At 42.8% G+C, this 26,978-nt stretch overlaps 1 protein-coding gene across 1 annotated transcript in view; it reads right to left on the bottom strand.

The window, feature by feature from the left end:
* Nucleotides 1-4,357: 4,357 nt before the first annotated feature.
* Nucleotides 4,358-26,978, bottom strand: part of LOC308306264 (calpain-1 catalytic subunit-like) — a gene marked incomplete at both ends in the record, with an annotated part of 33,485 nt that continues 10,864 nt past the window's right edge. The window contains 12 exons of the mRNA XM_080751164.1: nt 4,358-4,384; nt 5,069-5,121; nt 6,292-6,408; nt 7,824-7,902; nt 10,465-10,533; nt 10,837-10,898; nt 11,627-11,684; nt 12,917-12,970; nt 13,083-13,125; nt 20,519-20,727; nt 23,441-23,607; nt 26,088-26,248. Coding sequence (XP_080607290.1) covers nt 4,358-4,384; nt 5,069-5,121; nt 6,292-6,408; nt 7,824-7,902; nt 10,465-10,533; nt 10,837-10,898; nt 11,627-11,684; nt 12,917-12,970; nt 13,083-13,125; nt 20,519-20,727; nt 23,441-23,607; nt 26,088-26,248 — 1,099 coding nt within the window. The remainder of the gene's footprint in view (nt 4,385-5,068; nt 5,122-6,291; nt 6,409-7,823; nt 7,903-10,464; nt 10,534-10,836; nt 10,899-11,626; nt 11,685-12,916; nt 12,971-13,082; nt 13,126-20,518; nt 20,728-23,440; nt 23,608-26,087; nt 26,249-26,978) is intronic.

Below are 26,978 nucleotides of genomic sequence, written 5' to 3'. Positions count from 1 at the left end.
TGTCTTTTCTAGAGCTACTGAATTCTGAATGAATGAATGATTTTATCTGGGGGGCCGGATTGTCATGTGAAGCTTGACCAATCCTCAAACTATGGTCTCATTGGACATTTTTAATCATCCAATCATCAGACCGGGACGGACATTACACACATATTCTGGACGTACGGGACAGATAAAACCTGTTCATTCTGGACTGAAATGACCATATGGACATGGGGGACACACATGGGACACACATTTACGGACAGATAAAACCTATTCTGGACTGAAATGACTATATATGGACATGGGGGACACACATTTACGGACAGATAAAACCTGTACATTCTGGACTGAAATGACCATATATGGACATGGGGGACACACAAAGCCACTCCTTGGAAGCGGCTTTCACCGCTTAAAAAATGTACAGCATACAAAACCTTATATAATCTGACCAGGCCTCTAGTCTGACATCATACACATGTATACACATACTATTTTGAAAAAACATTTAAAAATACTTCAAAATAGGTTAGGCCTGTTTGACATTTTTAAAGGGGCAAGGCATGGATGAAAATAGGGCCCACAGGCTTTATAAATAGGAAGTAAACGTGGAGGAAATCTTAACAGAAAGTTAGACGCCTCCTTTGGCTCTGGGGCGTCTGCATCGCGAGGCAGGAGGGCAGCTTCCACCTGCGTTACAAACAGAAGTTCTTTAGGCTAACGTGGTCTACGTAGGCCACATACAGTATGTCAAACTCAAGGCCCGGGGGCCAAATCAGGCCTGTGATTGAATTATCTTTGGCCCGCGGGATGATATTTAATTACTATTAGAACTGGCCCACTGGCCACTGGTATATTGCACATGCAATGCCTGGGATTCGAACCAAGGTCTCCTGCATTAAAGTTCAACGTCTCACCCATCAGACCAAAGGGATATCCCTATGGACTGGGGGAGACACTAGACTTTTGATGCCATCAGGCTGAGGCAATGAGTCACTCTGTTACACACCATAATACTACAAGTCCCCAGTGTTGGGGAAGTTACTTTGAAAGCGTAACTTGTACAGTTACAAGTAACTCACCATGGCAATAACTTGATCAAGTTAAAGTTATACCCTAGGAGAAATGTAACTTATAAAGTTTCAAGTTACATATAAAAAGTAACTTGAGTAACTTGAGTTACCTTTTTTCAGCGTTAAATTGAGAATGTACATTTGGTGTACATGAAACAAAATATAATATCCTCCAAAACAAGTCACATGCCAGCAGAAATATGCCTCTTAACAAAAAAAAATATATATATCACTTATCCTACCTTGAAATAAATATATAAATACAGGGGTTAAGGTTCTCCGTCCTGGGGATGGATTTCCGTCCTGAGGAGTCCCTAGGGGCCATTTATGAGATCAAGGCAGATTTGCCAAAAAAGAGAAAATAAAAAATGGGAGTGGGGGGGTGTAGCCATGGCCGTGATGTTAATAACATGACCGAAATCGTCAAAATGCAGCATAATACTTGCTAGTCAAGTCAAAATAAATTTCCGTCTTAGGATTTTTTTTTTGCTTTAGCCCCTGTAAATATCGCGAATAAAATCGCAATCGCAATATTAGTCTGAAAAATCGCAATTATGTTTTTTCCCAAAATCGTGCAGCCCTAATTTTGGCCCCCTGTGCATTTGAGTTTGACATCCCTGACGTAGTCCAATCAAAGGCAGGTGGGTGCGGGTCTTTTCGTAACCCAGGTTGCGTTCCGATATAGGAACTGAGGGCGCTAGTGTGCACTCTGGTTGTTTGTTTATTCTAACACACCTTACGAAAATACCCGCCACTACCTGCCTCTGTTAGGTCGTTTTTTATATATATCTGTGTTCTCCTGGTTCTCTCTGTGTCAGTTAGAGAATGAAGCTATCACGTTGTTTTTCTGCTCCCAGACATCCTGCACATGGTTTTGTGTAAAGAGGAGGTTTCTCCTGAACAGGAGAGGAGCTACAGTCTGCTCCAGGAGGAACCAGAGCCTCCACACATTAAGGAGGAACAGGAGGAGATACTTCAAAGACCAGAGGAGCCTGGTGGGTCAACGTCGACATTACCAGCAGTGAAAAGTGAAGACGGTGATGAAGACACCTCTTCGCACCGTACTGAAGTTGAAGTGGAGCTTGAATCTGACTCTGAAGTGACTGAAGACAGTGACGATTGGGAGGAGACCAGTGGAGGTCAGTCAGTGTTAAACACAGGGACAGGACTTACATGTGTGGGGGAAAAGAAACGGCGAGTTGGAATAAAAGAGGTTGTTGAAAAATACAATTAAGTCAGAACTATTAACAGAAGCCGCAAATGCTCATTTTATACTCCATATACCAGTTTTAACCTGCCTCTCCCCTTCTCTCTTTCTCTCTCTCCACTCTGTCCCTTCTCCCCCGCCTCTCTCTCTCTCTCTCTCTCCCTCTCTCTCTCTCCCTCTCTCTCTCTCTCTCTCTCTCCCTCTCTCTCTCTCTCTCTCTCTCTCTCTCTCTCTCTCAGGAGACACTGGTGAAAAACCTTACCACTGTGAACATTGTGACAAGAGTTTCAGTCAAATATCTAACCTGAGGACACACCAGCGTGTCCACACTAGAGAAAAACCCTTTCACTGTACACACTGTGACAAGAGTTTCAGTTTGTCATCTGACCTGAAGACGCACCAGCGTGTCCACACTGGAGAAAAACCTTTCCAATGTGAACATTGTGACAAGAGTTTCAGTCAAATATCTAACCTGAGGACACACCAGCGTGTCCACACTGGAGAAAAACCTTTCCACTGTAAACATTGTGACAAGAGTTTCAATCAAATATCTAACCTGAGGACACACCAGCGTGTCCACACTAGAGAAAAACCTTTTCACTGTACACACTGTGACAGGAGTTTCAGGTGGTCATCTCACCTGAAGGCACACCAGCATGTCCACACTGGAGAAAAACCTTTCCAATGTGAACATTGTGACAAGATTTTCAATCAGTCATCTCACCTGAAGACACACCAGCGTGTCCACACTGGAGAAAAACCTTACCACTGTAAACATTGTGACAAGAGTTTCAGTGACTCATCTAGCCTGAAGACACACCAGCTTGTCCACACTGGAGAAAAACCTTTCCAATGTGAACATTGTGACAAGAGTTTCAGTCGGTCATCTGACCTGAAGAAACACCAGCGTATCCACACTGGAGAAAAACCTTACCACTGTAAACATTGTGACAAGAGTTTCAATACGTCATCTAGCCTGAAGACACACCAGCGTGTCCACACTGGAGAAACACCTTACCACTGTAAACATTGTAACAAGAGTTTCAATACGTCATCTAGCCTGAAGACACACCAGCGTGTCCACACTGGAGAAAAACCTTACCACTGTAAACATTGTGACAAGAGTTTCAGTGAGTCATCTGGCCTGAAGAGACAGCGTGTCTGTAGCATATGCTTTGTGAAAACATATTTTGCCATTAGACCAGTTATTGCAGAAGGAAAATTTAATTGATGAGAACATTAATATACAAGTAAAAACTCAAAAGAGAATCGGAATCAAAATATCAGGATTTTCTTATATACTGTATATATTTACCCCCCTAGATAAGCTGATTAACTTTATTTTGTATTTGTTGTCCCTTAACTAGCTTAAGGGACAACATGAATGTGTTTGTTTTTTTTCCTTAATGCATTGCCAAAAGATCGGATCGTGAAAAATCAGTATCGGCAGATACTCAAAAATGAAATGATCGGAATCGGATGGGGAGCAAAAAATAATTCGGGACATCCCTAGAAACAAACGTTTCCTACTTCTGCTGATGACAGTGAAATTAGACTCGCAGACATTAGTTGAGAATTAGATGAGAAAACGCCTTCTGAATATTGCGTGGCTTTTTGGAGTGCTATGTCCAAGAGTCCCCAAATTGCTTTGTATTTGTTCCTAGGCTGCTTCATTTGTATTTGTTCCTAGGCTATATTTCCTATCTGCCATAGAGCTCCAAAAATATCCAGTTCACAAGGTGTCGTGTTGCGAAGCCTTGTGTGTGAAAGTACAGAGTTAGAACTGCGTCTCTTTGACGCATGCATTTGGCTAGATCCGATAGTTACATTTCAACCATAGGCGGCGCGTTATGAAGGCTAGGGTATAGGCTATGCCTTCCCAAATGCTATGCAGGTTATTTTTAAATGATATAGGCTATAATATACAGTAGGCTATGTGTGTAGCATTATATAGACAGATTTTTTGTTTACCAACATTTGAGACTGTATGCGCAGATGCCTGTTTCATATAATCAATTCCCCAAATGTGTTATTTTTGACAGTTATCATCTTCATCCTCTATCTGTTGAAGTGCTGTTTGGTCCTCATCAGGTTATGTGTACATGGAGAGATACATCCACTGGGGAGAGAAGAGCATGGTTGATTAATATAAAACATTAAATAAAACATTTTCTCACAATTTAGGAATTATACCAATTCCCTAATCGCCTTGTAATTTACTGCCTTGTTACAGCTGATCCCTGTTGGTTCGTTAGTGAGGGTGTCAACTGGGGCAAGTTTAAAAAAAAAGAAAAACTCAAAAAGTAATGAAATAAGTCTCTCTAAAATTCTCACATTTTTTTTTTAAATAGTCGACAAAGACTAAAGCAATCTCTGATTTTAATTTTCAGTTTTTTGGTTGTTTAAACACAATACAGTTTCCGTTAGTTGTTGTCCTTTTGTAAGCCTATTAGTAAGGAGAATGTTTCGTCAATTGTACTATTTGTTATTTAATTTCTCATAACACACTTAGCAACTGTATTGCATGTGACAATAAACACCTTTAAGACCGGGATTTACAAATATTTGAGTTACAAATGTTCGCTTAAAAAAAAGATATATTCAAAGATGTGCACACATTTTCATGATTTCCCAAAAATAGCAGATCTACAAGCTCACAGTGTGGCACCGAGTGCCGCACTGTGAGCTTGTATATCTGCTATTTTTGTAATCGTTAAAGCATAACATAACGGTGTGCCAAGTTTAGATGGGTTAACACCTTTAAGACCTGTGTAAAAAAGCAGTGTCTGCGTGTTCCTCTTACCTCGGACTCTCTCAGATCCATGTTTGTTCCATCGGACAGCTGTCTGAAGATTCCTGTTGAGGATAAAGAATTATAGAATTGTGTCAAAAGAAGCCAGATCTCCCTTTCCCCTTCATTCACCACCAACACACTACAGCAGGCAACTACATCATGTCATTTAGGCCTGATTTACACTGCCTCCCAAATCTAGCCTGAATCAGATCTGTGTCACATCAAAAGTGAAATCCGATTTGTTTAAAATAGTCTAAATGCAGACAGGTCACATGGATTTCAGGACATCTGTCTCAGTCTGAAAGCAGTAAGCAGATGCACCTCATAGAGTTAAAGTCACATCAAGCTGTCCAAACGTCACTTGCTGCGCGACCCGTGATTACAGAACGTGAGTATTTACAATTTGATTACAGCGCGCAGAGCACATGAGAAAAACAAGAGAGAAGAGAGAAAACACTTGAGCTAAATAGATAAAACCAGCCAACCAAGAGCGAAACACAAGAGTAAAGAAAAGAAGAGAGAAAAACAAAATTGTGACGTGTGTTTGTTTTTGTTTTTGTCACTTGTCTGTTATGTCGCATTTCCTGAACGTAATCAACTAGCGTCAACGTCTGAACGCACAGATCCGATCTGGTCACTTGCAAATGCAGTGTGAAAAGTCAGGCCAAAAGATCCGATTTGAGAACCAAATCGGAAATGGGCTGGATTTGACTGCAGTGTAAATCCGGCCTAAGTCTGCGGTTTCCACAGCAACCACAGTGCTACAGGGGGTCCTCCAAATCTTTGTGTGATAGAAGCATTTTTTCTCCTTTTTATATTAACCAATTGAACCCTAGCGACCATATTCGGAGAACTTTAGCCAAAAATCGCAGATCTACAAGCTCACAATGCCTCGCACTGCGAGGCACTGTGAGCTTGTACATCGGCAAAGAGGTTCGGTGTAGAGGGGAAAAAGAGCAGACTATGGGTCAAGTTTACTGGTATTAATATTGACGGTTCAAGACATTAATCCAAAATGCACTGATGATTTTGCTGTCATTAAACAATGAAGGTATCTGTTGTGGGGGACCCTGCTGCTTCATCTCTCGACTAAGGGGTCCTTGGCCTGAAAACGTTGAAGACCCCTGCTCTCGACTATTAAAATCATCATAGCAGAAGCTCTCTCCACTCTGCACACATGAACATGAATAAACGTGTCCACATTGATCAGGAAGTGACAGAGCGTGACTCACTGCTCATGCAGTCCAGACGTAGGATGAGGCTGATGAAACACTCCAGGGTCATGTGACCAGAGGAGGCGCCGTAGCGCAGAGCCATCAGGTTGAGCATGCCGTCACTCACCATCACACCTGGACAACCAACATGCACAACTATTTGATGATCTTATCTCACATATACAAAATAAAAGTTATTACGGTTTACCCTAACCGTGACCCTTTCAATCTGGAATCCTGTGTTGTCATCAGGGGTGTAGTTGTGTAGTCCGATTTAAAATGAAGCAACACAGAACTGAAAGTTCCTATAGGCCTGGGGCCAATTTTGATATCTTCACAAATTGGTACCACCCAAGGTGACCGTATATTTTTTACATTTTTGACTTCCGACATGTCTCTAGTTTACATTTTGGTATGATAACCCTTTCTGAGACCCAGCTTAATTGATGTTATCAGCCGCTAGAGTCGGTCTCCCATCGACTTTCTATACAGGAGGAAAATACACAGAAAAGTTTTCTTTTTTCTGGGTATTTAAGTAGGATGTGAGGGGTCTAACTAGGGGTTTGTCATGATGCTGAATCCATTGCAAGCATTTGTTTTCCACAAAAACATTCCTTGGGCTACAAATGGCACCAGAAAACGCCCACAAAATTGATGAAAAGTGATGACTCATCACTTTTCATCCCTAAACCATCTTTTATTGGGGCCATTTGTAGCCCAAGGAATGTTTTTGTGCAAAACAAATGCTTGCAATGGATTCAGCATCATGACAAACCCCTAGTTAGACCCCTCACATCCTACTTAAATACCCAGAACAAAATGTTTTCTGGGTATTTTCCTCCTGTATAGAAAGTCGATGGGAGACCGACTCTAGCGGCTGATAACATCAATTAAGCTGGGTCTCAGAAAGGGTTATCATACCAAAATGTAAACTAGAGACATGTAGAAAGTAAAAAATGTAAAAAATGTACGGTCACCTTGGGTGGTACCAATTTGTGAAGATATCAGAATTGGCCCCAGGCCTACTATGATTGGCCGCTAGTTGCGCTGTTCTGGCACCAGAAGCAATATGTTCTCCATAGGATTCCATTCATTTCCCCCAAACTTTTACATTTGACCTTAATAAACATTGTCATGAATACTTTATTCTTCCTGTCGCTAGTTTAAAGCCTTGTTTCAATCACCATGATATGCGTTTTGTGAAAATATGGTCCAAATTATGTTATATTTGATGTTAAAGCAGGGTATGCTGTAGGAGGGGCTTGTGGTCATAGGCTTGTGATGATTCTTCTTCGTGTGCTTTATTTTCGGCAAGCTCAAGACAACGTTCCATGTATCCCTGCAGTTGCCCCTGACCGTTGGCAGCCAATAGCATTCGAGATGGTACCATTTCTACCAATGAATGTTGATTTCTACAACAATGGCATCACCCATACAACAGCCAAAAAAGCTTCATTTGCGCAGCATAGAAACCAATGGCTTTCCACCGTCCATATTTTTTAACAGTCTATGGTTGTCATAGGAAACTTTAGAACCCAAAGACGCCTTACCTGCAGCCATGATAGCGTTTCTCAGCTCACTCAGTAACAGTGTTCCTGTGTGAGAGACATCTGTCTTGAAGAAGATAGCCTGGTGAAGAGACAGAGTTTTAGTCAGTTTGGCATACTCTGTATGCCCGGTGGGCCCACTTTTTAAACTAGATTATTGATGGCTACGGTCAATTTTGGGCTGGGCGGTCACTAAGTGGAGGGGGCCAATCCTTCAGTAGCCCCGGCCGACAGAGCAGAGAGACATCACATGATTGGCCCTTGTATGATTGGCCTTTGTATTTAAAGATGCAGTGCCATGATTCTTTCCCCTCCAAAACATGATTATCAGGTATTATGATTATACTAGGAAGGAAGAAGGAAGATGTATTCCAAAAAAGTGTACAGAAAGAGTTAAAATTACGTTTTTACGTGGCCACACCCACCAGTTCACTAAGTATGCCTGGTTGTCATGGTGGGTGGTGACCCAGCAGAAGTTAGCCACACCCACATTGTTGGGTGAATGGTAAAAGGGGAGGGGATGATTATATGATGTCATTTTATCTGTGTTTTTGGATCGGCACTTTTGACCCACAAGGGTCAGCCTCCAGGAAGAAACCCCAAATACAAAGGGAATACACAATTGCTCATAACAACCACAGCAGGGGGTCTAATGAAGTACTGTCAACCTCCTAGACCCATGAAAACCAGAAAAAGTACAAAACTATGGCACCGCCTCTTTAAAGAGTTCTGCTAATGTGGGGTCATAAACGGCGCCGCGCCGGTCATGTGGTTCATGTAACTGGAAATGTCACTTTTCCCTCATAGACTCCAATGCATGCTGTAAACTTCCGGTTCGTGCTTTGTCACTATTCACCAATAGATGTGTATGTAGAAGACCTGGCCCCATGAAGTGAACTCTCTCTAATACAAGGCTCTGTAGTAGCCTGTTATAACCTCGCCTAACAAGGCTTTCTGGGGGAAAGCCTGGTGTTCGTTCACAGCAGGCCGGTTGGTTTCCGCCTAAAGTGCAGAAACCTCCAGAAGAAGCAGCGTCGCTTTGATTTGGTTCCCCCCATTTTTTCCCCAATCCCTATTAAAATGCTCGAGTAGCCTAGTGTAGTCTTGCCAGTCGCTACGAGTTGGACTAAATGCATATACCAAACAAATTTTTCAAAAGCAAAACTACTCCGCATCAAGGAGTATTAGGTAGGCCCTAAAAGTATGTCCTTGAGCGCAGGGGAATATTTTGGGTTAAAACTGAATACGGTTTGATCTTTCCGGCAAATTGTAGTCCTTTGAATACTACAACTAGCCTAGTTCCAGACCCTGAATCGCTAGCCACACCCCTTTAAATTTTTTGTTTTGGCGATTCAGGGGTCTAGAAGTGCTCTCATTGAAGAGGCCTGCCTCGGTTGAAAATCCGTACGGCGAATCAGCGTCGTGAATCAGCGTCTTGTGATCAGCGTGGGTGGGGGTTTCCCAGAACTCATGTGTGTTTCCAAGTACACCAGCGCCGCCGCCGTACCGTACCGCGCATCGCGTCGCGCTAAAATGCGGTAAATTGCGGTAAAATGCGATCGTATCGATCTCGCTATGAAACACCAGTAGCAGGCATGTTATGTTGTGTTTGATTACTAGTTCGTAGTGCTCCTATTCTGACTGTTTCTTTGGTTAGCAAGTAGCACTAGCAAGCAACAGGCTAGCCACTAGCCAGCCACACATAACAACCATGATAACAACACTATGTCATGTGTTGGTCGGTGAACCAATCGCTGAAGACTGCCTCTTTTTGGCAACGCCCATCCCTGCAATCGCCATGGGGGGAAGAACTTTCAGACTGAATAATGAAGTGAAACGAAATGTCAATTCAGGCTGAGTGTCAGGCTATACTACAACATGACCTGTTGTGGTATCCGCTCCAGACCGGTTATAACCCCGAAAAGTGAAGTGATCCCAGACTAGTAGTAGTATAGCCCAATCACAGGCTACTGTGGACCACAGTCAGACTCCCACCCAAACATATAACAGCTGATACAAGCCCACAATGTGTCACAGCCTCGAGGCACTGTGGGCTTGTAGATCTTCTATGTTTGATTTGAACCTGTTGTGGTGGGCCTGTCTGGGCCAAGATGCCAGGGCCAAATGTATGTCCCAATCCAACCCTGAAAGCAGGGTTATTATAGTTAACGAAATATTGAAAACTGTAGCCGATTTTGAAAGAAAAGGGGGGATGCATATGGATGCAATGTTAAATCACTTGTAAAGTTGAAGTCCGCCCTCTGGTGGTATACAAATGAATACTGTATGTGTGTTCCAGAGAAATGGTACATTGAAAATGGGAGCGATACAAGAGTGATTATTGCTACATTCCATATAATTAAGTTGTCATTTAATACAATTTAACCATTTAAATTCTTGCCAGTAACTAATTAGTTAGTTACCGTAGTTAGTAAAAAGAAAAATATATATACGACTGATAACTAACTGAAACGGTGTTGTGTGTTTGCAACACTGACAAAAATCATACAAGTTGTCTATATTATTGTCTTATATATTAGTTTTGGTCAATCCCAGCCAATAAACCACACAGTCATTCCACCATGTTTTAGATGTGATTAGGACTCATCATGTGTTAGAAGTTGGAGTCATGTGCATACAGTACCTTGTACGTTGTCACTTTCCTCCACAGACGAACAAACTCTTCACTGTTCAGCTTGCCGGTGATGGATGACTTTGAAGCATGAAGTTAAGGTTCATCATGGGACGTTAAAGTACAGTTTGACGCCAATGCTCTTGTACTTTTACTCAAGGACGAGAGAGGCATGAGTCTGGTCAGAGAAGATACGGGACGGTATGTACACGCGTGACCGGACCAACACTGGTAATGAGTGGTTATTTTAGTTACTTTCTATCAGCTCAATCCAATCCATTTAATAATTGGCATTTTCGCCACTGATCACTGGATCATTTCTCTTTCAGTGTATCAGTGTATTTCTACTGTGTGTCATGTCAGTGTTAATGAACAGAAGGATACGTCCATCAAAGCCACCATGCTGCGACAGGCGTCCAGGCTGAAGCCGTCACCTTTCAGATCCCCTGAATGACATGAAACACAGCCAATCACAACCATGCTTTCAGGTCATTTGAAAACAGTTTCGTCCCATGTGACTGGCTCACTTACAGCAAAGCGCTCTGTGCTCAAGTAGTGTGTGTGTGTGTGTGTGTGTGTGTGTGTGTGTGTGTGTGTGTGTGTGTGTGTGTGTGTGTGTGTGTGTGTGCGTGCGTGCGTGCGTGTGTGTGAGTGTGTGTGTGTGTGTGTGTGCCAGGGACGTGCTGGCCATTGGGAAAAGCGGGACAACTCCCGAACGGTTCATTCCAAAATTAAATAAAATGTCGGCCTTCGTTCCAAGTAAATCGTCACTGTCGGGCAGAAACCTTGTATCTCCAAGTTTCAAATTTACTTTGCTTCATCATACAAGGCCGTTGCACAAAAGTAGTGAAAACAGCAGATCTACAAGCACACAACGCCTCGCGGTGCGAGGCGTTGTGTGCTTGTAGATCGGCTGTTTTCACTAGTTTAAATCATTTTTTAAATGATAAATACAAAACAAACGGTTTTGGACATACAAGGTTTCCACCCGACAACGACGAAATATATATAATAAAAAAGAAAAAAAGAAATGAGGGCCACTCCAACTCTTTTTCCCGGGCTGAATCAGGGACCCAGCACGTCCATGGTGTGTGCGTGTGCGGCGGGGGGTGTGTGTCTGTGAGTGTCACACCAAGTCCTTTCATGTCCTGACAAGCTGTAATGTTCCACACACCTAGGAGGATTTGACCGTTCAGAACTTGCTGGAGTTTCTCTGCGTCCACCTCTTCATACTTGGATATGAAAAGACAAAATGGCTTTGGTCAACTTAGGTGCCGGCTACATGAAGCTGGATATTTCTGAATCTAGACATTTTTTTTGTGCTGTTGGGGCTTGCAGCCACACAAAGCTGGATATTTCGGCTGCGAAACTGGATATTTTTGAATCCGGATAAATAAGTGGAGAGATTGAAAAATATCCGATTCACTGGATCTGTGTAGACGGGGAACCCGGATATCTCTGAAGACTTTACTGTGTGTGTGCTTGTTAGACCTAGATATCTTTGTCGTGTGGATATTTTTCTATGTGGATATCTGAAAAACCGGGATATATGAAAAATCCAGCTCCGTGTAGCCATGGCCTTACAGCCACAGTGTGTTCAACAATGCTTTGTCACGACACCTTGTCATTCCATGAAAATGCATATTTCCATAAAGCGAGGAAAAAATGAACAAAAAAGAAACAGGGTTCACTGTGTGAACAAATGTTCCCCGTATTGGTTTACATCAGGGCTAGGCAACCTTAGGCACGGGGGCCAACATTGGCACAGGGGAGGGTGATGACTGGCACACTGGCAGAAGTGTGAGAGAGAGGATTTTTATTTTGAAATCAAATATTGTTTTAAACGTGGTCAATTACATTAAGTTGCCCAATTTGCAGCAAATGACATCCTGCACATAATTCTACATTCATTACATTTCTGAACTTTGACTGGGGAGGGATTCGGGGAGATAGGTGGATTATTGCTCTAATGATCGTTATAACAATGTCCTGACAATCAAAATATGCCAGAATCTTTCATGGGGAGTCATTAAAATGTATGTTGATATGGCACACTGACTAGAAAACAAAAACATGGCACTTCATTTCAAAAAAAGGTCGCTGACCCCTGGTCTACATCAACGCTAACTATGTCTTTCTGTGTTGGCTGACTACATGCAGTTTATTTTTATATACACTATATGGTGATTACCACAGGTGTGAGTTTTTATACGTTCATAATATGGTTATATTTTGCCAATAGTCTGACAGTCTTGTTTGAATTGTAAATCTCATTTAAGTATTATATACCCACAGCTCAAATGGTTTGTTTAATACTGATGGCATGGTGCTTACAGCTCATACTTTTAGACTGTTTAATGTGAGTTGTATAATAGTGGTGACATGGTATTTAAGCTCATACTGTAATCATATAGAGTATAGACTGTTCATGTGTTTGGTATTAACTAACAGAGACTTAAATCACCTGGTCAGAGTATTGTCGGAATAGGACTTTCTTGTTCTCATCATCTTCTCTTGGCTGAAAATTACAAGTAGAACAGCAATTAAAGCTACTTTATATAATATAAAGTATGAAGTACTCATTTCCTAGACAATATCATGCCATATCATACGGGGAGAATATTACTCACCTCCTCTTCAACTTGGATGTCATCATATTCATTGGAGTTCTCACTGAGAAACAGATGACACATCTTATTTAAAGTTATACCATGTAACTTTTTTTATAAAACAAATCTTAAAATTGTCCTAACTCTTAAATCGCTAAAGTTTTAGAACACCCACTCCGTTATTTTCAGCTTCTGAAGCCTTCTCTTTATATGTTTTCTATGATCCTGACCGGGGTCCGGTTTTCGCGGAAAAATTACGTCATCATACACTACCGGCCAATCACAGCAAGGGTTATACACTGCCGGCCAATCACAGCGCATCTTGAAGTGGGGTCGCTAGCTATCACAATAGGTCGGCCATATTTGTAGGCGCCCGTGTGTCTCTATCTATACTCGGGTGAAACACTCCGTTTCTCCGGAATGCCTGAACGCACAGGAACCAGGGACCCCTCTAAAGATAGATCTCGGTGAGGTGGAGGCAGACGCGGGGGTGACGCGGGGGTGTGAGGCCCGGTCCGCGGCGAAAAACGGCCGAAAGACGCGGACGCTACTGACCACTAGTTGAGCAACTTACACAGTATAGCTTTAAAGTTTTATTGTAATACGACTGTAGTCTAACATAGTCAGGTCAGGTGATCAGAGATTACTGATTGCTACTGATTCAGGACTGGAAATTGACAGTTTAGGCCGGGGCAAGGCCAATGGCCTTTGTTGTTTTTGAAGGCACAAAGGCCAGGAAGGCCATTGAATAAAACAAGAGTTTAGTCTATTGCAGGGGTCTTCAACGTTTTCAGGCCAAGGACCCCTTAGTTGAGAGAGAGATGAAGCAGGGACCCGAAACAGTTTCATCGTTTGACAGCACAATCATCAGTGTGTTTTGGATTAATGTCAATTTGTGTTTTCAGATATTTAACCACTTGAACCATCAATACTTAAAGGGATATTTCACTTTCAAACTTTTATGAACACCCTGAACAGTTTTTAATTTGCTTGATTGAATATTTAGATATTTGATGTAAATGTTACCAGGCCCTGCAGGCCCAGGGCCTCTCCCCACACACACCCATTGTAACTTCAAACTTCATTTTAACCATGATAGATTCATTAAAAACACCCATTATTTTTTCTGGTGACTCATACTACCCTCCTCATTTATTTTTAATAATTATTTTTTTGTATTATTTTTTTTTTCCATTTTCTCAAATAATCATTAAAAATAAATGAAAAAAGTTATCGAAAAAACACGGCCTGCTCACGTATTAGGAGGGTAATATGAGTCACCAGAAAAAATAATGTGTGTTTTTAATGAATTTATCATGGTTAAAATGGAGTTTGAAGTTACAATGGGTGTGTACTGTGTATGTGGAGAGAGGCCCTTCCACTGCTCCCTGTTGAAAGTGGAATATCCCTTTAACAATCTTGACCTTTCACTTTGTACATAGTCTGCTCTTTTTCTCCTCTACACCAAACCTATTTGCAGAAAATAGTTCTGCGCTTGTAGATCAGCTATTTCCGGCAAGGAGCTTTGGTGTAAAGGAAAAAAAAGAGCAGATTAAGTACAGAGTGAAAGGTCAAGTTTATTAAGTATTGACGGTGGTTCAAGTGGTTAAATATCTGTAAACACAAATTGACATGAATCCAAAATACACTGACGATTGTGCTGTCAAACAATGAAACTATATGGAATCTATGAACAGGTTATGGGGGTCCCTGCTTCATCCCTCTCTCTCTCAACTAAGGGGTCCTTGGCCTGAAAACTTTGAATACCCTTGTTCTAGCATGTGCTTGGCATTTAGATTTCCCCACATGCACCACTTGGGGGAGCTCTCTGTTCATCTGGCCTCATGCTCTGGAATGATGGTATGGTATGGTTTATTACTTAGTCCCTGAGGCGAAACATGTTTTGCCACCAGAGCCAAAGACATTCAGACGCTCCGGTGGCAGAGTCGCACGCACATGGGCCGGCGCCAAAAAAGATGTATGATGTAAGTAGATACCCATTTCACCTGTACAGCCATATACCTTGAGACGCGTCGCTCCTTGAGGGCAGATGTGTCCAGAGTAGCTCTCGCAGTTTTTTCTTTCTTTTTCTTTTTTTCTTACCCTTACGTGTTTCTTTCCTTCTGTGTGACCCTTCTTCACACGGGCCAGACCGGGCAATTGTCTGGGTGGTCTTTGTTTTTTATTTCTGTTTTAGTGTTTACGTGTTTTTATCCGTGTTTTTATTTTTTTCATTGTTCTGACCGGCTGGTCAGCGACCGTGAACAATGGACCTCTAGGCCTAGCCTGTTTAGCGCGCGGTGTACCCGAACGGTGCCGTGTTTTTTTTTTGTTTTTTTTTTATCCTATAAAGGAGTGAGTCGGGCCGTACACGGCTCTCGGTGCCGTGAATCGACCGGTGTGGGTCGTTGGATTCGATCCGTGACGGCTGGAACAGCCCGGGAGTTTAAGGACACGATCACCGCTGGGACTACTTTTACGCGCTGACTTGCGGATGTAGCCGTGTGTTTTTCTTTTTTCTTTTTAAAGACGTGGAACTGGACTGTTACAAGGTACACGGTGCACGCTTTCGGTGCACGCTTTCGGTTCACGGAGTGAACCATGGACATGAACATTATCGCGGGAGACAAGGAACCGCGGAGCGAGCCGATGTGGACGGATAGGACCGTCGTGACGCACGGGGCGCAGACGGCGCATGGATACGGACAACAACAACCGGCGCACGGAGACGCTCGCTTACAGTACAGCCGGGAGAAATTACTCTCACTCAAGGATCAATACTCTTTACCCAGTAAAGACATTGGGCCCGATTCACCATACTTACGAACGTTCTTACGAAGAAATTTGTTCTTAGACCCTTTTAAGAAGTTTTTTAAGATTTTGTGATTTGTTCTTATGTTAAGAAAAAATCTACGCACACTGTAGAGCACTCTTAAGGTGGCCTTTTAGTTGACATGCTGTGCTAAAATAAAGTATTCTTTATGTTTCTTCAATTCTACAGTTGCATAATAATATGATTTAAATCACCAAAATATTTGTATCATATCTTTAGTGCAGTGGTTCTCAAAGTGTGGTTTGGGGACCCCCAGGGATCCTTTAGGAAGTTCCAGGGGGTCCACTGTAAAACAAGGAAGAGTTTTACCATTTTAACCCATTTTTAAACTTTGTTTGAAAATAGCCGATCTACAAGCTCACAACGCATTACCATTACAGCCCATTTTGAGCTTGTAGATCGGATATTTTTTAAACACTATGATAAATCTTGAAAAATCTTCCCAGGCAGACAAAAGTTGGATTCTGCAGAATGCATGTCAATGTGGTGGTCCTTGACATGAAAATGTTTTTCAACAGGTCTGAAAATTGCATCCCAACCCAAAATGCCCCCCCCCAAAAAAAAACCCCTTCATCGCCCAACTCCCTACACCCTCACCCCATATCCCAACAGCTGCCACACGCCCATTGTCCTGTCCCCTTCCTACCTGAAAGCCCCCTAACCTACATCACCCCATTACATACCAAGCAGATGCTAACCTAAAGCCTCTCTATACCCACCCACCAGCTTTCAGTAATACAATGTTTTATATCCACTAATAATGCGATTTCCAAACATGAAATATGGATAACATTCTAATTTCAGCAAATTTACCTTGATGTCTATAGTGAAATAATAAAATACAATCATTCAATTAATACAAATAAGCTGTTCACTTCAGAAGTACCTCCACAGAAGTATTGATATATATCTTTTTAATGTTTGGAGTCTAGTGTTCCACCATCTTTACACTTTAGGGATTCTTGACTTCATTCTCTCAAATTTATTTCTGTGAGTGATTTCATGTGATTTCTGTGTACAGCAATCAAACACAGGTGTGACTGCAGAGAGTGTCATTAAGTTGTGCCTTATATGGGGATTTGTGGGTGGCTCCCTATGGTAATAGGGATGCAAATTAGGATATGTGGGGCGTCTACCTATGATAATTAGTATTAGCTGGCACACCCCTTCAAGTTACGAGGATTGGCATTCATCATGAAAAGAACATAGTTAAGAACAATTTTGCCTTCCTAAGAACGTTTCATGAATCGGACTCAACTTCACTTAGGAATTCACTTAGGAAGAAATTTAAGAACAGGTTAAGAAGAAAGTTAAGAACTTATTGGTGAATGAGGCCCATTATTCCTTACCTGAGGACTGGAGGTAGGAGGAAGAGTAATGGAGGAAGGAGGAAGAGCAGTGGAATTTTGAAATGACAGACTGGGAATCATTTTTCAGTGAACATGGGGATGATGTAGATAGCCTCTGTCAGGTTATCACTGACTATATCTGCTTCTGCGAGAAGGTGTGTGTTCCTACTAAGAAGGTTCGCTGCTTCTCTAACAACAAGCCGTGGATGACAAAAGAAATCATTCACCTCCTTAAGAGGAAAAGGGATCTGTTCCATGCAGGGGACTGGGAGGGCGTGAGGGTGGTGGTGGAGGAGCTTAAAACAGTCAAGGCTCAGGCAAAAGGGAGCTACAAAGCTAAGCTGGAGAACTCTCTGAGGGAGAACAATACGAGACAAGTGTGGGGTGGTTTCAGGAAGATCACGGGGTATGGCTCTGCCAACTCTACTGTGCCAGGCACGGAGGAGCTGGCAAACGAGATGAACCGTTTTTTCAATCGGTTTGACGGAGCTCCTGTTAATGTTCAACAAGCAGCGGCTGGGTCAAACGGTGACCTCGGTTGCCGCCCTCTTTCTTCCCCTGCACCATCTCCCCCCTCCTTCATCACCTACATGCTCCATAAGGCTCTCACCCATCTGGAAGATCTGGGCAGCACAGTCAGAATTATGTTTTTTGACTTCTCCAGTGCTTTCAACACTATCCAACCGTCTCTGCTTGCGGAGAAGCTTACGCTGATGGGGGTGGACAAGGGCTTTGTGGCATGGATCACAGACTACCTTTCAGAAAGACCACAGTCTGTGAGACTGCAGAGCTGTCGGTCTGATGTGCTGGTGAGCAACACGGGGGCCCCTCAAGGAACTGTGCTCTCACCCTTCCTGTTCACTCTCTATACATCGGACTTCCGCTTCAATTCCAAGACCTGTCATCTGCAGAAGTTCTCAGATGATACCGTGGTGGTCAGCAAGATCTCGGGTGACAACACGGCTGAGCACGATGGTGTGGTTAGGGACTTTGTGCAGTGGAGCGAGGCTAACCATCTCAGGCTCAACGCAAGCAAGACCAAGGAGATGGTGGTGGACTTCCGCACCTCCAAGAGAGTCCCCCCGGTGCCAAGCACCATTAACGGTGAGGTGGTTGAGCTCGTGGATAACTACAAATTCCTCGGAGTACACCTGAATAGTTCACTGGACTGGTCGGACAACGCGCAGGCGATTCACAGCAAGGGGAAAAGCAGGCTGTTCCTCCTGAGAAGACTGGGATCGTTTGGGGTGTGCAATAGGATGCTACAGATGTTCTATCAGTCTGTCATGGCAAGTGTCCTCTTTTTTGGTATAACATGCTGGGGTGGCAACAACAGAGCAGGTGACACGTTTAACCTAAACAGACTGGTGAAGAAAGCAGGCTCTGTCGTTGGGTCCTCTCTGCAGGGGGTGGAAGAAATAACCAGGGTGCGCACAGCGAGGAAGCTAGATTCCATCTTGGAGAACTCCTCCCACCCCCTCCATCTAGAGATCACCAGTTACTGGAGTAAGAGAGGAAACGACCGCTTTACCTACCCAGGACGGAGATGTGAGAGATTAGGAAAATCTTTTGTACCGGCTGCCCTTAAGCTGTACAACGAGACACATAACGGACGCTTGAAAAGGTCTCCCTTCCTAACTTAGACTGACGGAACCATTGCTGTATTGACTTTGACCTCTAAGGAACTATTGCTGTATTGACTTTGACCTCTAAGGACCGTCCAGGAAGAGTGCTCATGTGCGTCTTGCGGTGACACGCTTCCTAGTTTCTTCTTTTTTTCGCACTGATTTTTGACATTGCACTATTAGGTTGTGTTGGTAGTTTCTGAGTATTTTTGCTTTATTTAACAATGACAGTGAGATACTTGTTTGCACTAACTAGCATTGACTGCTATGGTCTCTTTTGCAAGACACTTTATGTATATATACTTATATATTATTCGCCCCCTCTATTGATGCACCTTCTCTTTATTGGTACTGTACTGCTCTTGTCTTTGTTTTTTTTTTGTTTTTTTCCCTCTTATCTATCTTTTCTTACGTCTCTGTAACTTTGTAAATAACTGTATACTGCTGTGCTTCTACTGGACAACTGAATTTCCCCCTTGGGATAATAAAGGTATCTATCTATCTGTAATTAACTCATACTTGGAAACCAAATGAGTCAAAGCCTATATAGTCCAGTCATTATATGAAAAAACCTAAAACAAATTGCAATAGTAGCAAACTCAACTGATTCTGTATCCTCATTATGTCCTTAGTGAGGGAAAAAAAGTCCCAAGGAATCCCATCAGGGGAAAGTTTTGAAAACGACCTACCTACCTTCACTTACTATACACTACACTATAAAGGAAAATATGACTCTGAAAAATCTGCTTTAAGTGGGATGTGAGGGGTCAAACTAGGGGTTTTTAATTATTCTGAATCCATTGCAAGCATTTGTTTTGCATGAAAAACATTCCTTGGGCTAAAAACGGACCCCAAAAGACTGTGAAAATTGATGACTCATCACTAAACCATCATTTTGAGGGGCCATTTCTTGCCCAAGGAATGTTTTTCGTGCAAAACAAATGCTTGTAATGGATTCAGAATAATTAAAAAAAAACTAGTTTGACCCCTCACATCCCACTTAAAGCAGATTTTTTCGGAGTCATATTTTCCTTTATAGTGTAGTGTATAGTAAGTGAAGGTAGGTAGGTTGTTTTCAAAACTTTCCCCTGATGGGATTCCTTGGGACTTTTTCTCTCTCACTAAGGACATATTGAGGATACAAAATCAGTTGAGTTTGCTACTATTGCAATTTGTTTTAGGTTTAGACTAATTTTGGCCTAAAATGACTGGACTAATTGCTATCTTCTAGCTTACCACAAAACTACATTTGAAAGTACATTTTAACAGTCTTAAAAATGGTTAGATTTTCACCACTTTAACCATTATTTTATGCTTTAACTCTTAGAAAATAGCAGATATACAAGCTCACTCGCTTGTAGATCTGCTATTTTTGAATGCATATATTTTTAAAGCGAACATTTGTAACTCAAATCTTTCTTTCTGAGGGTCCCTGGAACAACATATTTTGAGATGGGGGTCGGCAGTCAAACATATAATTCTAGGAGTTCTTTAGTTTGAGCAACATACGTTTTTCAGAAAACCGAATTAGAAGATGTTTTTTTTTCTTTTTTTTTAAGATATGGCCCTAAACATATATACACATGTAAAATGCCTCCCCATGTTGTGGGTAAACAACAAGCATGTTTAGGGTGTGTGTACGACACGTACTGGACATGGGTCTCTACTTTGGACAGGATGCAGAGGATGAAAGAAGCCGTCTCGTTGGGTTTGAAGGTGGACGGTACGATGAGGTATTCACCAGGCTTCAGATGGAAGAACTCCATCACCTCTCGTGCGTTCTTGTAGTTCTTGCTCTGGGCTACGGGGCTGTGGCTGCTGAAGAATGAGGCAGGGAGCCTCCCTCTCTTGCCTTTGTACTGGAAGCACGAATACATAGTACATGTACACAACATAAAATGGTAAATGGTGCATTTATATAGCGCTTTTATCCAAGGTGCTTTACATAGATTGTGCATTACATTCACCCATTCACAAACACATTCATACACCGGTGGCAGAGGAAACCATGCAAGGCTACTCACCGGGAGCAATTAGGGGTTCAGAGTCTTGCTCAAGGACTCTTCGACATTGTCTCAGGGGGAGCCCGGATTCGAACTGGGTACCCTTCGGGAACCCTTAGAGCTCTATTAACGATGTCTCTACCCCTGAGCTATGCCGCCGCATAACAAACAGTGACAACATTGAGAAATGTTTAAATTGTAAAGAAAATGTGCGAAAAGGTTTGGAATAACTTACTTCTTCGGTCACCTTGGGCGGGAAGGAGAGAGAGAGAGAGAGAGAGAGAGAGAGAGAGAGAGAGAGAGAGAGAAAACATTATATTATGAGGTTTCACTTGGTAACATTGTGCCTGCTGACAAAGAAGCTCTCAAGATACAAACTAGGTTTCTGAGCTTCTCAGTGTACTGAAACATGTCTTGTTTTCTATAAGGCATCTGCATGAAAACTGCTAGTTGAACTTGTAAGAACCTACACAAACACACACCACCGCCGCCACCACCAAACAATTACCTGCACGCTAGGCCTAGCCACCACTTTATCACTTTATCCATCTTACCACACCCTGCGTGTGTGTGTGTGTGCGTGCGTGCGTGCGTGCGTGCGTGCGTGCGTGCGTGCGTGCGTGCGTGTGTGTGTGTGCGTGTGAAATTGTTTTGCAAATGTCAACCTAATTAGAAGGTAAGACTCGCTCCAAGGACGAGCTAGAGAGAGAGAGTCATCTAGTCATGCCAGGGTAACTGTGTACTAACAGTTGAACTCTCAGACGAGACGAGACGTGTCTTGTTGTCTTGATTGTGCGGAACACGGTAAAAAGCATTCTCACATTAAGGGTACTGAATTAAAGCAGTATAATTACATCTCATTTAACTCATAGGAGGTCAACGGCGTGCCAACGCGTCAAACTCTTTGATGTCTCTGATTAAAATCTCATTAAGGGTACTGCATATGGAGGAGTGTGGATGATTGCTGCTATTCGTTTAAAAAACATTTTAACCTATAACATGTATATAATGATAGCTTTATTTACAGTGCTGTACCCACTCCGAATTATTAAGAAAATGTTGATCTTGTGTCTAATCACACAAAAAAAAAAGGAGATCCAGTATGGCCATTTGTATGTTAGTTTTATATAATATGAAAGGGAGATCGAGGCCTTTGGGAGGTCCAATTTCAGCTTCACCCAGGTGATGGCTGCTCAGATGGCTATGATCAGTACCTTGCTCAAGGACAGTTGTTAGACACATGAGAATGCAACATATATGCGGAGAATGGAGTTCCCAGATGTTATCAGTACACAGCCATAGATGGTCATGGCCATACATGGGCATATTGGGGGTGAAGGGAGGTTTTTCACTAGCTGCGTTTAGATGGACACCTTTTTTTTCCAATCTGATTAAAATAAACCCGACTGAATGTTTTGGAGATCAATCCGATCTGGTGTTTACGTGTGCCCACTTTTAAATCGGGTTTAAGACAACAGGATTATGTTATGTTTGATTGGGCTGGCGCATGCGCAGAAATAACATATCAGATTCTAGTCGGTGTATAAATGGAAGAAATGTCACTTTGATCGGCTTGTGAAATTAGTTGATTAGAAGTTTGGCATGATCGGTTTATTTAGGTGCATGTAGGCCTATACATGGAGATTTTTTTTTTTTTTTTCTATAATTTTTATCCCACAATTTTGTAACCCATTTTTTCACCCAGTGCCAATTGCCTATGTAATCCTGGGCTCTGCTCTCCCTTTGCCAACCTGGGGAGGCAACGGACGGACCTCATGCTTCCTTCTATGCATGAGGAGTCCAAGTTGCTTCTTTTCACCTGACAGTGGAGATTTCCCTGGTTTGGACGTAGCGCGTGGAAGGAACACGTTATTCCAACCAGTTCCTTTCCCCTCCATCAAGCGCCCCGGCTGGCCAGGGGGAGGCATTATTGAGACCAGGATTACGTGCATGTTTTTGTGAGGGTATCAACCCTAGGAGACACGGGGAGAACATGCAAACTCCACACAGAAAGGCCCTTGGAGAATTTTAATCGGGTTTATTTGGCGGTCCCGACACACAGGAACAGAACATCTGCCCTAGGGCAGTGGTTCTCACCCTGGGAGTCGAGACCCCCAGGGGGGGGGGGACATTATTTTAGGGGGTCCCCAGATGATTAACTTAATGTGCAACATTGTTTTCTCACTCAACAGTAAACAAACCAACATAACATGTAAGTGTTAGTGTATAGAGGGTATCTGCACATTTCTAAAGTGACAATTTAACGACTTTTTAATACCTCTAAAATGACAAATTAAACATTGGCCAAACTGTCAAATATTAGAGGCAGAAATTGTGAAAATAGCCGATCTACATGCTCGCGTTGCGAGGCGTTGTGAGCATGTAGATCGGCTATTTCACAATAGCACCGTGTTATACAAATGTTATGCCTCAACTCTTGTGTGTGTCAAGTGCTCGTCAGAGTGGGGGGGTCCCCAGTTCAAATATATGATTATTTTGGGGGTCGTGGCCTGAAAAGGTTGAGAACCACTGCCCTACGGGACCCCAGTCAACTAAGTACTGTGCTCACCTCAAATAAAGAGAAGCCAATGTGGAGGTTTTGGACCAGGCGTCTGTTTCTCTTGTCAGGTTTTTGCATGAGCGACACCAGCATGTTGTTGTCTTCCGGCTTCTCCTCACACTCTCCTGGCGGACAGTCAATCTTGATCCGGAACTGAGGATTGGTCCAGAAACTGTCTGCAGGGAAAAGCGTGGGGACAATGTTCAATGTTTAAAGTCATCAAAAATACGTTTTTCGAGCATAGCTGTAGTCATAATATGGCCATAACTAACACTGGATGCCAAAAAAGGGAGTATTTGTGTATTATAATGAAACAATTAGAGCCCTAAGCCCAACAGAAACGTCTTGCGTGATGACGAACATCAAGAAAATGTATATAAATGGTGCATTTATATATCGCTTTTATCCAAGGCTCTTTACAAAGATTCTGCATTACATTCACCCATTCACGCACACATTCATACACCGGTGGCAGAGGAAACCATGCAAGGCACCAACCTACTCACCGGGAGCAATGTGGGGTTCAGAGTCTTGCTCAAGGACTCTTCGACATTAACTCAGGGGGAGCCCGGATTCGAACTGAGAACCCTTCGGGAACCCTTCGTGCTCTAATAACGGTTTCTCTACCCCTGAGCTATGCCGCCCCATTCACGAGGTCAGAATGACTGACAGGTGTCTGTGTCAATCAACGGCATCTACTTCAACATCAGCGACTCCCCGCGAGCCTCTGGTTTGCGTGTCTTCCCCCTCTCCACACAGCAGAGCCAGTCTGTTGCTCTGGCTTGGCTCTGGTTCAGCCAATCACAAGCCACGGCCGACATCTGATGTCCTATGAACACATTTGTTTCCGTAGCCGCTGCCTTGTCAGTCTATAGCGCAACGCTGTGATACTGAGCGCCGATCGTCAGCCCGCCCGTCTTTACATTATTAATGTCTTCAATGATTTATGGCCTGCCTACTTTTTGACTGTCAAATCACATTCACCCAAGTGCTCTGTCCCTCCTTTCTGGACCGTTTCAGGAGGAACTGCGTCACTATAAGGAAGTGGAGTGAATGGAAAACTTTGTTTCATGTCGTCGACTTTAAAGGGTGTTTCATTCCGTCCATGGACACTTCCGGAACTCATTTGCACATTTTTCTCAACTTAAGTACAATTTTACAATTTAGGACTTTGGCAGACACTCTTATCCAGCCAGACTTACAATAGACAAGGTAACCAGTAAGACTCCCTAAATCGGGAGATAAGCACAAACTTTGGAAGGCAATGGTTTCCAATCAGGAGGGAATATGGGAAATGGCACAGATCCATGTTGATGACTTGACTTTAGAGATACTGTGTACCGCTTTGCGTGATTTTAGGGCAAAATCTGTAGGAACAGTGTCCAAAAATGTGTTTTTCAAAAATCGGCCAGATGGTGGCGCTAGATGGGAGACAGATGCATTTTGTTGACATGACTGTAGAGATACTGTGTACCGGTTTGTGTGATTTTAGGGCAAAATCTGTAGGAGCAGTGTCCAAAAAATTTGTCTTGCAAGAATCTGCCTAATGGTGGCGCTAGAAGAGGGCCATGTGAATTTTGGGTGGGGGTTGAGGTTTGGCAGCCAAGGAGTGTGTATATGAGTAGGGGAAAAGTGTGACGTGTGACCTGTGACGTGATGGAGGGACGGACAGACTGACTGACTGACTGACTGACTGACTGACTGACTGACTGACTGACAGCCGGTGGAGGTTTTGATAGTAACTACGACCTAACGGTCGCAATCAATTGGTTCCATTTGTACCGGCAGCGATGCAGGGCTTGTATCAGCTGTTAAATGTTTGGGTGGGATTCCTGGGCCACAGTAGCCAGGGATTGGGCTATACTAGGTCAGTATTCAGATGATAGACAAGCCCAGTGGGCCAATCATGTGACGTCTCTCTGCTCTGTGGGCTGGTGCTACAGAAGGATTGAGCCTCTCCACTTATTGGCCGCCCTGCCCAAACATAACTTGTAACTATCCTAAAATGGTAGTCAAAATAATAGTAATACTCAGCCCACCGGGCATATGCCCGGTATGCCAGATAGACAATAAACAATAAACCGCCCCAAAATCATGTGCTGAGGATAGCTGGCCTAATCGATTTGGATGTCCATGTAATTCAAAGTGTTCAGAGTTATTGCGCTAAAACTGCCTCAATATTTACAGCAGGGGTCTTCAACAGGGGGTCCTCAGAGTTACTACAGGGGGGCCACCAAATCTTTGTGATAGGATCATTCTTTTAAATTAACAACTTGAACCCTCGCATAACTATTCTGAGGAGAACTTTAGCCAAAAATAGCAGATCTACAAGCTGCGAGGCGCTGCAAGGCATTGAGAGCTTGTAGATCGGTAATTTTTGGCAAATAGGTTTGGTGTAGAGGTAAAAAAAGAGCAGACCAAGTACAGAGTGAAAGGTCAAGTTTACTAAAAACACGAATCCAACATAGACTGATGACAGTGCTGTCAAACAAGTCTATGAATCTATCTGTGAAATCGATGTAAATCTGCATCACACATTTATACAATATGTAGAGGGGGGTCCCTGCTTCATCTCCCTCTCTCAGCTAAGGGGTCCTTGGCCTGAAAACGTTGAGGACCCCTGATTTAAAGGGGTTCAAAGTCTGACTTCCTCTACCTGGATAATTGATGCATCCTCCCGCGGTGGTCCCTGCCACCCATCTGCCGTCGTAGAAGGAGGGTTTCCAGTGGCAGGATGGGTCTCCATCGATGAACTCAGGACACAGACAGCAGATGTCCAAGTCTGATAAGTACTTACAGAACTCCTCCATGGTCATCCTGTGGGAGCACGTGAGATCGATGGAAGTGGAATTATATAACAAACTTTTGCTTTTAAACTTGTGTGTTCTTTGGTGTTTAAAAAAATAAAACCTCGGTTCAAAGTGGAGCGGTGAATCTGAGCAGCTATACCCTGTGTATGTGTGTGCGTGCGTCTAGTCTGCACAACAAAGCCCTTCTCAATCTGTTCCTATCTGTCAGTAGTTTACAGTAATATTGGTGTGGCTAGGCTGCACAACAGTGCCCTCTTCTGATCAACCATTGTCATCACAGCTATTTATGCTGGACGGGACAGGGAGACACACTTTACTTTACTTTACTTTATTTGTTTATTTAGACGGGACAATGCATATTAATGAACACTACATGAATGCAATGTAAATAAGCCGGAATTAGCAAGAATGCTAAATTTCATCCGTAGTCCCCACATGAAGACAAAACAATACATACCAACAAACAGTAACCCTACATTAGGAGAGGGCGCCTAAGAACATACATACAAATACTATTTTTCCTGAACCAAGAAAAAAACAACAGAACAACACATATTACTAACAGTACCCTACATTAAAAAAGGATAGTTAAAAATATACGTACATGGCATGAGCTGTACTCTTAGAACTATACATGGTCACAGGTTTGATTGTCAACTAACCATTTTTTTAGATTGAACTTGAAGGATGGAAATGACAAACAGTCTCTTATTGTTAGAGGTAGGTCATTCCAGATT

This window comes from Nannobrachium achirus (genome assembly GCF_963921795.1).
Source record: "Nannobrachium achirus genome assembly, chromosome: 20".
NCBI classification, from domain to species: domain Eukaryota; kingdom Metazoa; phylum Chordata; class Actinopteri; order Myctophiformes; family Myctophidae; genus Nannobrachium; species Nannobrachium achirus.
The sequence above is the reverse complement of the archived record's forward strand: the minus strand, read 5'-3'. Positions and strand labels throughout refer to the sequence as shown.